The sequence below is a fragment of the Rhinatrema bivittatum genome, chromosome 8 (genome assembly GCF_901001135.1).
Source record: "Rhinatrema bivittatum chromosome 8, aRhiBiv1.1, whole genome shotgun sequence".
NCBI classification, from domain to species: domain Eukaryota; kingdom Metazoa; phylum Chordata; class Amphibia; order Gymnophiona; family Rhinatrematidae; genus Rhinatrema; species Rhinatrema bivittatum.
Genome location: NC_042622.1, coordinates 43775959 through 43790532, shown reverse-complemented (window position 1 = coordinate 43790532; position 14574 = coordinate 43775959). Strand labels below are relative to the sequence as shown.

Genomic DNA, 14574 nt, shown 5'->3' with positions numbered 1-14574 from the left:
ACGTTTCTAATGGACAAAAATAATGTCTTTAAGAATTATTTTAGAAATAGATGTTATTCTTCGGCCAAAAAGTTTGGTGTTACCAAGACCTAGTTAAACACACCCAAATGAGGAGAAAAACTTTTTTCTCGAGATGAGAAGAGAAGCGGCGCAGAAAAGAATATCTTTCAAACTTCAATTTCCATGCAAATGTTGTTTAGTGTACCAGGGAAAGCGATATGTATTTTATGATCCATCACATTTGAGGATATTTCTGGATTCTCATCCTAGCCCCATATAAGCAGGCTGTTTTGTGTAAAGAGAATAATAGCGGAGATACCGTTCATGACACCTTCTTTTTCTCCTGTAAAATTATGTTTTCTTTATATATATGCTCTTTGTTAAGCTCTCCAGTTTTACTTTTATTTACCTACAGATACAGAATTATTCATGTTTCTATAATGAATATCCTTGTGATATATTTGCTATAAACTGTATGTAGGATATTCTTTCACAAGAGGATTCTTGTAATAGTTATAAAAATTAATAAATAAAGAATTTAAAAAAAAATGTTTTGAGCTGAGAGAGAAGAGAGAGATAAATCCAATCTCTAATCCCTCTGCAGAGTTGGGGTTGGAGAAAGGGAGAAAGACTGTCTTCTGTTCCCAGGGTCTCCAAAATCCTACAGTAGGTAAAGGGCCAGATAAAAAAGTGCCCTGTAGTTTTTATTCTGATACGTAAGTACGATAAGTAGCTTATTCCTGTGGGATCCAGCGGTGGGATGGAGACTATTATCACAACTCTGAGGGAGTAAGCATTTCATCCTGGGTCTATCTTTCCCTGATCTGAGTCTAATGTGTGAATAAAGATCTTTGTGAAAAGTGAGTGCACTATTTTCGAAAATGAATAAAAATGAAAAAACAAAATCCTCAAAAAAGTCTGCCAAAAACCAGACCAAAATGGAATTAATTAAACTTAAAGTTTTGGCCATGTATATCTCAAGTAACCAGCAATAAGGAAAAGAAGAAAGGAATAAGGAGAGAGCCACCCGCTCGGTGCCCTGATCCAGTGATCCTAGACTCAGGGCCGGTGGTAGGCATTAGGCAAACTAGGTGGCCACCTAGGGCACCGGAAGCGGGCAGGGCACCACGAGCACAGCAGTTGATGTGAGGGCATCACGTGGTGCGAGCACAATCTCTCTCCACGAGATCAAGAGATCATGTGGTAGATTGACATCACCACCTAGGGCAGCGGAATATCCTTGCACCTGCACTGCCTGGAGTCCACAGGAGTCTGGAGAAGGAGAAAGGTGTCCAGGAGAAAGATTTAAGCATTTGGAGGCTCAGCCACCAAAAAAGGGTCCTTGGAAGTCAGGGAGCCCAGCATTTGTCCAAGGGAGCCTTACTCAAGGGGAGCATAAGAGGGTGCAGCAGCAAGGATAGAAACGCTTTGTGAAATCTCAGTAACTCTTGGAGCATTTTTCCAACTGAAAAGTTATATAAATTGCAACTTTCAAAATCTGAACTCTTAGAGGTGAATTTTAAAAGCCCGACACGTGAATTAATTAGGGGATGTGCAAAGAAGTTGGTCTCGCTTGCACCGAGCGAATTTTAAAAGCCGCCGAGGTATGCGCGTATCTGCCGCAATGCTCACATCTCGAAAGTTTTCAAAAAGCAGTAGGGTGTGGGTGTGGTCTGGGAAGGGCATGGGCGTTTTGGGGCGAGAACTTAAAATATGAGACCCAGCGCGCACTGAGCCCCATGCCACATAATTTTACTTCTGTAACGGATGAACATAAGAACATAAGAAAATGCCATACTGGGTCAGACCAAGGATCCATCAAGCCCAGCATCCTGGGCGCAGCAGGCGCGAACAAAAGTACGCTGGATTTTATAAGTACGCCGCGCGTATCTTATAAAATCCAGGGTCAGCACGCGCAAGGGGGCTGAGCTCGGCGCGCGCTGCCTGTTCTCTCCAAGGCCGCTCCGAAATCGGAGCGGCCTCGGAGGGAACTTTCCTTCCACCTCCCCTCACCTTCTCCTCCCTTCTCCTACTTAACCCACCCCCCCCCCCCGGCCCTATCTAAACCCCCCCCCACCTTTGTTGGTAGATTTACGCCTGCTGGAAGCAGGCATAAATCTGCGTGCGCCAGTGGGCTGCTGGCACAGCATCACCCGACCCGGGGGCTGGTCCGGAGGCCTCGACCATGCCCCCGGGCCAGTGCCACGCCCCCGGTCCCACCCCGAACCGCCCCCTGACCCCCGGACATGCCCCCTCCCCGCCCCTTTTACGAAGCCCCGGGACTTACGCGCATCCCGGGGCTATGCGCGCGCCGGCGGCCTATGCAAAATAGGCGCACTGGCGCGTGAGTGCCCTGCGCGCGTAAATCCAGCTGGATTTACGCGCGCAGGGCTTTTAAAATCCGGCCCTTTGATTTTGGACACTCAACCCAAAGTCTCTCGTGTATTTTTTCTGGCACCTACAGCATTCACAGTGTGGGAAAAGTGTGCCTCTCCCTGGGAACACAAATAAAGTCACCCCAGTCATATTAGGCCCTGAAAGTAAAACTTTCCCCTCCATCTACAAAGGATCCAGTCCTGGGAGAAAGCGGGACAGTGAGAGAGTTAAGCCGATGAGCGGTTCCAGCCCCAAAGAGACTTAAAAACATTTTTCGCCCCATTTGAGTGCAGTCCACACCTGGGGATAGGGTTAGATGTAAATTAAACTAAAATGGAAAATTAGCTTTAGGCCATCATTTTATTCACTTCCAAGTGAAAAACAACACATAAGGTACATACATGTACTGTTGCACTTATGTTATGAATGGAGCAATTTTTTTAAATTTATGTGGGGAATGCAGTTCCATAATTGCGGGCCTGTAAGTGAATTTTCTAAAAAATACTCTTTGTGGAGTTTCCCTTTGAAAATTCCAGGGCCACTGGCACCATGGAAACTTTGGTACCCATAAACTTTGCAGGAACAAAATGAAATCTCTGCTTGTTCCTTGCCAGCCACGCCCCTTTATACCACAGATAAAAATACCAGGGCAGAGAAACCACCCTGGTATTTTTACCTGCAGAAGGGGAGGGCAATTTTCAACTTCTGATTTTATCCAAGTACCTGCTTGGTTCCCCAGTTAAAATCTTTTAACATGACTTCCCCCCATGGTTCAGTGGATGTGGGATTTGGGATATTGGATATGGGATAACAGATGGGCGAACTGTTTCAGAGTAGATTCGCCAATTTGTCAAATTGGCATGATGATTTTTTTCTAAAAGAAAATTCAAAGCAGATCTGAAAATCCACTTCATGTCTTCAAAAAAATAACAAGCACATTTTATAGGATCGGTGGATTTGTTTCCGATTTTTCAGAGTTGTGAAATTGATATTTTTGGATTTGCTTCAGATTTTCTCTGGATCAGCTGTGAAAAATCGGATTAATTTCCTGAGCGGATCTGGGGGGAAGGGAGGGGATAATTCTTCCATCAAACCTAAGCCAGGCCCAAATCAACCTGGTCTTAGTTTAATTTTGAATTCTTCACACATCTCTATAAGATATGCAGGCATTAAAGATGTTGGCATGAAAGACTTCTACAATTGGTTTTTTGATTCTCCATTTTACCTGATTGTAGTTCCATTCTCGACTTATGATATTGTTTTCATGCCCCACAAAGTAGATTCCAACATCTCTTAAAACGTACTCCTGCTTCTTATCCTCTTCAGCCATGTAGACGTCATCACCTGAGAGGCCAGAACCAGACGTATGTTTACTTGAGCATGAAGAGAACCAGTTAGTTTATCATCATGCATTCATCCCATGAGGCCTAGAGACCACTTCATGAGTAGAAGAGCTTGATCTTAAAATGATGCATATCTAGACAGTGAGATAGATTAAACACCATCCACCTGCTATCTTTGTCTAATTTTTGCTATCTCTCATATATTTTGGATTTGTACTCGCAATGTTTGGTGGTATTCACTAGAGGGTGCAAGCAAAAGGTTTTCATTTTGGCTTGATTTTTTTTCAATTCATTTTTGTTTAAATAAATGAAAGGAAATTAAATTTGAAGGACCAGCCTCCCAATTTCCTCTTCCACCTGCCATTTTAAAAACACATGGTGTTGTATCTGTGTGTGTGTGTGGGGGGGGGGGGGAGTCCCCTCTCGCTTACCAGCCTTAAAATAAAAATGTGTGGGGTCCCAGGCCCTCTCACCACTGCCCTTCTGGTACTCTGAGCCACCTCTTTTCTACAAAGATTGGGTGGAGGGGGGACCAGCAAGAAGTCTTGAGACCTGATGTTTTGGGGTTTCATTTTTTTATGGAAGATGTACAAAATGACACAAAGTATAGAATGAAATGTTGTTATGTGGTTTACATCCCTTCAAATGTAAAACAAAATGAATGACACGAGAATTGTTGATATTTCCATGTCATCTGCAAGCGAAAGCACATAACCTAACAATCACTAACAAGGAATGATCCATGATCCAACTGGCAAAGGATAACTGATCACAAAGATTGGATCATCCCCTCGCTGCTGTTAAGCAAAATTAGTCCTCCAGCTTTGCACTCCAGTATTTACTGTATACATTCTAGTAATGTGCATGGCCAGTTTTGCTAATTGAGTCTTTATCTTGCACAGTGATTAGTTTATCATTCCCTAATACCCCAGAGTATTTCTTAATGGACACTGACCAATTTGTTTCATATTTCATTTATCAGTTACCATGGGTTAAAAGTAGGGATGTGAATTGTTTTTTGATGATTTAAAATATCGTCCGATATTTTTCAAATCGTCATTAATCGTTAAAGAGTGCGATACAATAGAAATTCCACCGATTTCTCATGAAAAAATCATTAATCGGGTTAGTGCACACTAATGGGAGTTAGGACACAACCTAAAAACCCACCCCGACCCTTTAAAACCGCTCCCTTAGCCTCCACCACCCTCCCGACCCCCCCCCCCAAAAACGTTTTAAAATTACCTGGTGGTCCAGCGGGGGTCCCGGGAGCGTTCTCTCACGCTCGGGCTGTCGGCCAATAAACAAAAAACCCACCCCGACCCTTTAAAACCACTCCCTTAGCTTCCACCACCCTCCTGACCCCCCAAAAAACGTTTTAAAATTACCTGGTGGTCCAGTGGGCCCTGGGAGCGATCTCCTGCTCTCGGGCTGTCAGCTGCCACTAATAAAAATGGTGCCGATGGCCCTTTGCCCTTACCATGTGACAGGGTAACCGTGCCATTGGCCGGCCCCTGTCACATGGTAGGAGCACTGGATGGCCGGCGCCATTTTTAAATCACGTGCTGAAAGGCTGCCGGCACGCGCAGCCTGCGCCTGCCTCCAGGCAGGTGCAGAAGGTAAGATAAAGATTTGGGGGGGGGGGGGGTTAGAGTAGGGCGGAAAGGTTAGGGGAAGGAGTGGGAAGGTTAGGTTAGGGGGAAGGGAACGGAGGAAGGCAGCGCAGCTCGGCGTGCTCAAGGTGCACAATTGTGTACCCCGTTGCGCACGACGATCCCCGATTTTATAAATTGTGCGCGCCTGCACGCACAAGTTATAAAATCGGGTGTACATGTGCACGTGTCTTTTAAAAACTACCCCAATACAAGGGAAGTCTGTAGAATAAATATAAATTTGATAAAATATCATGAGGATGGAAGAAAATGCCTTGAGGTTTCTACTGCTGGAATACCTGAAGCCCAAGGGTTAAACAGAAGTATGAATTCCTCAAACTTGCTGGAGGTAGCCTGGCCCTGACCCTCTGAAATGACCTGAAGACTCAAGTTATAATATCCAATGACAGCATCAGCTGGACTGGAGATAATGATGTCCACATCTTTGGAATCAGTGGCTTCCGGGAAGGCACTCCAGGTGCTGGTACTCTCAGAACTGGAAAGAGGGAACACAGCCTTTGTTTTAGAAGACTCTGAAGGGGCAGGTCCTTTAATAGAGAAAAGAGAATAGCAATATTCATGAAACACATCCAAAATTAAAAATGAATGAAAATAGAAAGACATCGAACTGTAAAGCTCAATTAGCTCATATATACATAAAATAATACATAAAATATACATATACATAAAATAATTTAGATGCATGCCTTCACGTTATGGGGCAGATTTTAAAAGCCTATGCGCGTAAATCCAGGTGGATTTACGCGCGCCAGGCCTATTTTCAAAACGTCCAGCGGCGCGCATAAAGCCCCAGGACGTGTGTAAGTCCCGGGGTTTGAAAAAATGGGCAGTCCGGGGGCGGGGCGTGGGTGGAGTGGGGTGGTCCGGGGGCGTGGCCAGAGGCTGCTCCCCTTCCGCTGGGCCAGGGGATCGCGCGCCGGCAGTCGGCTGGCAGGCGTAACTTGTGAAATAAAGGTACCGAGGGGGGGTGGGGTTTCGGGCTGGGGGTCGAGACAGGTAGGGGAAGGGAGGGGAAGGTGGGGAGGGAAAGTAAAGTTCCCTCCCAGGCCCCTCCGATTTCAGAGTGGCCTCGGAGGGAACGGGGAAAGCCAGCTGGTCTTCCCGAGGGCTTGGCGCACGCAAGGTGCACTAATGTGCACCCCCTTGCGCGGCTGACCTGATTTTATAACATGCACGCGGCTGCGCATGCATGTTATAAAATTGGGCGTACATTTGTGCGCGCCAGGTAGCGCGCACAAATGTACCCCGCGCGCGTATGTTTTAAAATCCGGCCCTATACGTCAAAAATGACTTGTCTGCTTGGTCAGTGTAATGTCCATCATGAGAGTATATCAGAGAGGACGCTTACCTGTCTGTGTGCTGGTAATATCAGAAACTACCTGTCTATAAGATGAATAGATCACAAATTACTGTTTAACGTGAATGCAGTTATCATGTGTGAGAAGTGTATGTGATGGAGATTATTACCTGTCTATGATATATGAGGGTGACAGAGATTATCCCTCAGTATAGTGTCACCAAAGCCGGGGAACGCTGGGAATGACTGACTCTCCGTCAGGTGCATGGAGGTTACCTGTCTATGACGTGCGAGTGTGATGGAGATTTCCTCTCTGCCAGGTGACTGTGAGGGAGATTACCTGTCTCTGCAGTGAATGTGATGCTGTCGCCAGACTGCAGGGCTCTGCTGAAGATAAGAGTGATGCGGAAGCGCTGACCCCGCCTTACTATTAGTTTCTTGCTGCTGTAGAGCTTGGTGCGATGCGCTGTCTTGTTCAAAACAAGCTGGAAATCAGTTTTGGTCAGCTGCAGGTCTGCGGAACAGATAAGGTTTCATTTAACTCCAAAATGATACACGTATTCATCACAGATTGATGCATTATGAAGAACACGGTGGGATATTACATCACAGACACTCAGACATCCTGGCCAAAATACCTTTTTTTTTAAGATTCAAAATTTATAACAAGAATTTTAGAAATTTGCAGAAATCATAGAACCATATTAACATGCCAGCAGAAAAAGATCGTATGGCCCATCTAATCTGCCAATCCATCCAATTTATCTAGGCCTTACAATTCGCATCATTCCTTCAGAGATCCCCTGTATTTATACCATGCTTTCTTGAATTCAGATAGTGTTTTTTGTCTTCACCACCTGCACTGGGAGGCTGATCCATGTATCCATCACTCTATCTGTAAAGAAATATTTCCTAAGATTACTCCCGAGTCTACCTCCTTTCACCCTCATCACACGACCCCCTTGTTCTACAGCCTACATTCCGTTGGTCCTGTGCATGGAAACCTTTGCGATTATTTGAATGTCTCTATCATATCTCCCCTAAATATCTACGCATGGATACCCTGCAGGAAAGATGAGATAGGTAAATCATAGCAATTTACTGTGATAGTAAATCAATTTAAAAAGACTGATGCACTTTTTCATGATTAAATAAATATTTTCTAAGCAAAAAAAATCCTGAGATCCTAAACTTGTTAGAAGTTTTATTCTGATACATATGTTTATATATATATGTTTCTGATATATATGTTTCTATGTTACTTATCTGGCTAAGTAGATAGCTGGATTTCTTGGGGGCCAAATATGGGCAGATTGGGGAGGAGCTTCTTATCCAGTTAACTTAGCTGAATAAAATGCCAATATTTGGATTTATCTGGTTAAATGAACCAGTTAAGTTAGACCTGCTCCATAACAGATCTAAAATTAGCCAGATAAAAAGCACTTTCTACAGGGATATTCAGCAGCAAAGCCATGCTGCTGAATATCTCTTGTAAATTAGCAGATAACTCTTATTTATTTATTTAAAGTTTTTTTTATACCGATTTTCCTGCATTAAATGCATATCAAACCGGTTTACAATGAAACAGAATGAGCAGGAAGTAAAATTCCTTAGTCTAATACATTTAAACGTCAATAATGAAATAATTTTAAACAAAGCAAAAAGCTAAATAACATTAATAAAAGTTAAATTATTAACATAAACATAAATATAATTATATTAGAAGGAACACAAAGGTTAGCATGAAGGGGCGCACAAAGGGGAAAACCCCTTTGTCACGCCCGGCACGCGACGCCTGGTGTAATCGCGCCGTTAATTGGGTCGCCGCTGGCTGGTCGTCATGACGTCGGGGGGGCGGGGGGCGAGTCTTCACATCGCTGATTTTCTCTTTTAACATCTCAGTTCATTTTTACTATTTTTTTGTGTCTTTTTCTCACAAGATGTAGTTTTCTTTAAGTGCCCGATGGTAGTGGGCTGCCCCTCTGTAACAACGCCTGGTGGAATCGTGCTGTTAATCGGGTCGCCGCTGGCTGGTCGTCATGACTTCGGGGGGGCGGGTCTTCACATCGCTGATTTTCTCTTTTAACATCTCAGTTCATTTTTACTATTTTTTTGTGTCTTTTTCTCACAAGATGTAGTTTTCTTTAAGTGCCCGATGGTAGTGGATAACTCTTATCCAGCTAACTTACTTATACGGATTTCTTTGAATACTGACCCCCCTTAATTTTCCTTAAAATCTAAACTGTAGCATGCAGAAAGTAATTTTCAAGGGCATTTCCACATGTAAAATGGTACTTTGCTCACAGAAGTGGGGGTGTCATATAATTGCCCACCCCCATGTGCAAGTAAATCTGTGGTCTAGACCTGTATGCATGCAAGTTTACCCAGAAGGAATGGAAAGGCATTCCCCGGGGGTGGGGAATGGAGAGAGGTTTGCACGTGCACGCATAATTTTGCATTTTCACAAGTGTGTCCCTGACATTTTCCAAAATATTTCTGTGCATATAACAGCAGGTGTAACCCTGTATTTATATTGGGAGCAACTTTCAAAGTAAACATATCTGTGTAAATTTGCTTTGAAAAGTGGTGTAACTTGTGCACATATTTGCTGTTAATTTATGCACACAAAATTACCCCATAAGGATGTATTCGTATTTTCAAATTATAAATAATCATTAATTTGATATATACTTGTTCTTAACATCTAACTCTAACAACAGATCAAAGAAGGACACATTTAAACACGTTTTTTGCATGATTTGAAAAGCTCTAAATAATATTTAAAAATGTATTTATTTTAATGAATGTATTCGCTCATGATGCCTACGTGTTACAGAAATCTCTCGGTTCAAAACCATTTTCAGGACTGATCCTGTCTCATTGCCCACATCTGAAGCCTGGGCATAAACAAGGGACTGGTGAGAGAAAATCTATTACCGTCCAATTTATGTGCTAGCATTTTTGTCTAGAAGGGCAAGGAGCTGTGATTTATCAGCTGCTTGGCTATAGGGAAAGGAAGCTTTGTGAGCCACCCATATTGATTGTCCAATAACAATAAAACCGTGCCCATGAAGACCAGATGAACTAGACACTGAATCGAGTCATGTTTTAATAAGAGATGGAAGCTTTCCAAGAGAGAAGGAGGAACAGAGTCAAGGAAGAATAAGCAGGACTGAGTCAGTTGTTTCTGACTGGACCAAGGTGGATCAAGGAAGCACAGATCAAACCAAAAGGCCCCAGCTCAGAGCTGGAAATAAATAGGCCAAGTGATTTCAGCTGAGCTGGTTTTCCTTGCTTCTAAGCTCTAACCCAACTACCTAGCTTATCTTTGTTAAAAAGTGTGATCTATTCTGTTAATCATGACTTGCAAACCTCCTAACTGGTTTATCCATGATTTGTTTGGATTTCTGCTCTATTACCCGGTGATATACGGCTCACTGTTCCTCAGCTGTAAATCATTTTGGAGAGTTCTTGTGTAACTGATATACTAAGTTGCAGGCCTTTTGGATTTACTTGTTATATATATCTCTGAAGAACACACACACACACACACACATATATATATATATATATATATATATATATAAATATATGAAGAACACAAAGCAGAAGACAGAAATACTGCCCTCCTGAGTGGTATTTTGTCAATGTTGGAAATGGGAAAAGCTTATACGCTTCAACAAATGCCTCATTCATCTCATGTAGCAGTTTTGTTTATTCATATCAATTACAATCGAATGCTATTTAAAGACATTAAAAACACAGAAAGAGGGAAAGCTCAATGTGCTCATTGTTACATGCAAGAAAGTTATACAAAGTTTTTGAAATTCCCCTCCAAAATTCACATTATCAGAGAAAGGCTGAGTCAGTCCTGTTTTGTCCTCTTAAATGTCTGAACTTATATTTTAGAAAAATCACCCAAACTAGAATGCCTTACATGTTGGGCGGGGGCGGGGGAAGGAGGATGGGGTAGATCCACCTTTAAGGTGTAGGTTCAGGGGGGGAATTCACTCTGTAGGAGTGGGATAGGAAGGGTGCTCTATGAAGATCTATCATGGCTCGCTTTTCATCTCCATATCAGCCAACAACTCCAGCACTAACAAACTCCCAAATTGATTCACCCACACTCACAAATTTTGAATTATCTACTGTATCTGAGATTGAAGCAATTCTAAAAAGAATTAAACCAGCATTACACCCTGTGGATATTATGCCAACAAAAATGCTCCTGGCTATCCCTACTAGAATAGCCCCGGCGATCGCCAACATCATTAACACATCTATAACAGAGGGAGTCTTTCCCACACAACTCAAACATGCCATTATTAAGCCTACCCTTAAAAAAGCAGACCTGGATCCTTCTGAACCCGCGAATTATCGACCAGTATCGAACCTCCCACTATTATCAAAAATACTTGAAAAGGTCATAAACAAACAACTAACTGACTATCTAGAGGAAAATCATTTACTCTTCCCTTCGCAATATGGATTTAGGAAGAACCATAGCACTGAAACACTACTAGTGTCCCTTTCTGACTCCATTCTAAAATCCCTGGATACTGGTAACTCTTATATACTGGCCCTACTTGATATCTCCGCAGCATTTGACACGGTGAACCACAACACACTCCTCTCTCTTCTTTCACAAATTGGAATCACATGCACTGCCCTATCCTGGATACAATCATTCCTGAAAGATAGAACTTACAGCGTCAAAGTGGGACACCATTCGTCAAAACCGAGAAATCTGTCACAAGGTGTCCCTCAAGGATCCGCCCTTTCCTCAACGCTTTTCAATGTTTATCTTTCTCCAATCTGTAAACTACTGAAGAAATTGGATCTCCGTCATTTCATATACGCCGATGACATACAGATCATTATACCAATCAAGGATTCACTTGCTAAGGCCATGAAAACCTGGGAATCAGCACTCACTGAAATAAAAAATCTACTTATGGAAAACTTTCTTGCAATCAACACCAACAAGACCGAACTACTCATCATAACGCCACACAAGAATACCTCAACAAACTTGCAACCTGATCCTTCCTCAACAACAGACCACACCAAGCTGAAGCAAGTCCGCAGCCTTGGGGTCATGATTGATAATCACCTTACTTTAAATAATTTCATCTCAACCACAATCAAGAATGGCTTCTTCAAATTACACACATTGAAAAGAATTAAACCGTTATTACATCCTCAGGATTTCCGGACTGTGTTACAAGCCACAATTCTACCAAGGATTGACTATTGTAACGCACTACTACTGGGTCTCCCTAAAAGCACAATTCAACCCCTTCAAATGTTGCAGAATACCGCTGCTCGTTTAATTACTAATACTCGACGGCATGAACATATTACTCCAGCACTCATGTTCCTACATTGGCTACCCATATCATTTAGAATTACTTTTAAAGTTCTCTCACTCATCCACAAATCAATTCACAACCAAGAGATGCAATGGTTCTCTGATCAGTTCATTTTTCACACCTCCAACAGACCAATTAGAAACATTCACCAAGCGAAATTAACTGTCCATCCACTAAAACACATCAAACATGTGTCCACCAGAGACCGATCATTCTCCATAGCTGGAATAAAAATCTGGAATAACATGCCGTTGGACCTGCGGCTTGAATCCTGTCACAAAACTTTCAAACAAAACCTTAAAACATGGTTGTTTGAACAAACATTCACACTATGAATCTCGTCTAACCTTCAGCAATACCATATGATTCCTTACCTTATCCAAGTTCTTATACTCGACTATGATATTTACTAGGAATGTGAATCGTTTTTTGACGATTTAAAATATCGTCCGATATATTTTAAATCATCAAAAAATCATTAGGGCCACGATACAATACCAATTCCCCCGATTTATCGTTAAAAAATCGTAAATCGGAGGAAGTGGGAGGGCAGGAAAACCGGCACACTAAAACCCCCTAAAACCCACCCCCGACCCTTTAAATTAAATCCCCCACCCTCCCGAACCCCCCCCCCATGCTTTAAATTACCTGGGGATCCAGCGGTGGTCCAGAACGGCGGCGGTCCGGAACGGCCCCCTCAATAGAATCGTGTTGTCTTCAGCCGGCGCCATTTTTCAAAATGGCCGCCGCAAAATGGCGGCAGCCATAGACAAAAATGATTCGACGGAGGAGGTCGTTCCGGACCCCCGCTGGACTTTTGGCAAGTCTTGTGGGAGTCAGGAGGCCCCCCCAAGCTGGCCAAAAGTTTCCTGGGAGTCCAGCGGGGTTCCGGGAGCGATTTCTTGCCGCGAATCATTTTCGTACGGAAAATGGCGCCGGCAGGAGATCGACTGCAGGAGGTCGTTCAGCGGGGGTTCCGGACCACCGCTGAACGACCTCCTGCACTCGATCTCCACCCTCCCGAACCCCCCCCCAATACTTTAAAAGTATTGGGGGGGGGGTTCGGGAGGGTGGGGGATTTAATTTAAAGAGTCGGGGGTGGGTTTTAGGGGGGTATAGTGTGCCGGCTCACGATTTTAACGATTTTTCACGATAGTTTACACACCCAAACGGCAACAATACGATTCCCTCCCCCCCCCAGCCGAAATCGATCATTAAGACGATCGAGGACACGATTCACATCTCTAATATTTACTATCTGCAACTCCATACCCCCACATGGTCTATCAATTCAGGCTATTATATATAATGAGACGTTGGTTTGCCTCAGATAGATTATTTGCTCCTGCAAATACATGGTTATTAATTTTCTATTGTTCGATATTTATGCATATTATTTGAAACCCATGTTTTTCTGTAAAGCCTGTTGCTATTAATTGTTTTACTGTTTATTTGATACTGTTACATGTAAAGCCTGTTGCTAAATTAATGTTTCACTGTAAACCGAGGTGATGTATTACTATACGTACCGCGGTATAGAAGAACCTATAAATAAATAAATAAATAAATAAGATGGGAGGGTCACCTCATTAGTGGTTAGCTTGAGGGCGGGAAGGTGGGAGGAGGGCAATATGAACAGGGACATTTGTCTACACCTCTGAGGAGCAGTTAACTTTCAAAGGCTTATCACAGATCATGCCTGGCTCAATATATCCTTGGCCTGGAGCTATGAATAACTCTGTATAATTGTTAGCTTAGTTTCCTGTTAAAGGGCAGAAAGCTAGTAGATTTCCTATTCAAATGCATTTGAAAGCTAAGATTCATAATGCTTAGGGATATTGCCATGAGCAAAGGCATAGCCCTAATGCTAGAACCAAAGAAACATCTTGTGCTTGACCCAACAACTGTGCCTAGGTTTTAACCTGCCACACAAAATGCTTAAATGGACAAGGCTTAAATGGATTCAAACTGGTGTGTCGGAGTGGCCCTGTCCCCCCTCCTTAACTGGTATGGGACCAGGCATCTAGCTTGATCCAACTTAAATTCTACAGAAAGAGAGAGCCCTGTGCTGCTGGGAGGGAAATAAGATTATTAGCCCAGCTGGGCTGAACCCAAGTCTCCAGGAACAGGAACTCCTGACTCTCATTGGATATTTGAGTTGGGAGTACACTGCAAAGGTAGGCAGTCTACTGGTATGTTGTTTTGCTGATTATAATAATAAAAGTAGAATTTGCAAGAGAAAAGGCTGGTTTCCTGCATACATTACTCCACCAAAAGTACTCGCACACATTTACACCTGCTTATTTGTACACAGACATTTATTGAGTAAATTTGTGCGCATGCTTTTGAAAATCCCCAGGAATTCTGTTGCTCACTAAGGATAAACTTATGAGCATACAGTTCACATGCAAATAAATTTAATTTTATCTGTATATCAGCCAGACAGTTTTATAACAAGCCATATATGGGTGCAAAACAGTTTTTTTACCCTCAGAAATGCCTTTGAAACTTAT

General features: G+C 42.9%; 1 protein-coding gene across 1 annotated transcript in view; it reads right to left on the bottom strand.

Moving 5' to 3' along the window:
* LOC115097734 (protein-glutamine gamma-glutamyltransferase E-like) overlaps positions 1–14574 on the bottom strand; it is a 62125-nt gene that overhangs the window by 34269 nt on the left and 13282 nt on the right. Inside the window, exons 2-4 of the mRNA XM_029613751.1 lie at positions 7030–7203; positions 5671–5919; positions 3602–3720 (exon numbers count right to left, since the gene is read on the bottom strand). Of these exons, the coding sequence (XP_029469611.1) occupies positions 3602–3720; positions 5671–5919; positions 7030–7203 (542 nt within the window). The remainder of the gene's footprint in view (positions 1–3601; positions 3721–5670; positions 5920–7029; positions 7204–14574) is intronic.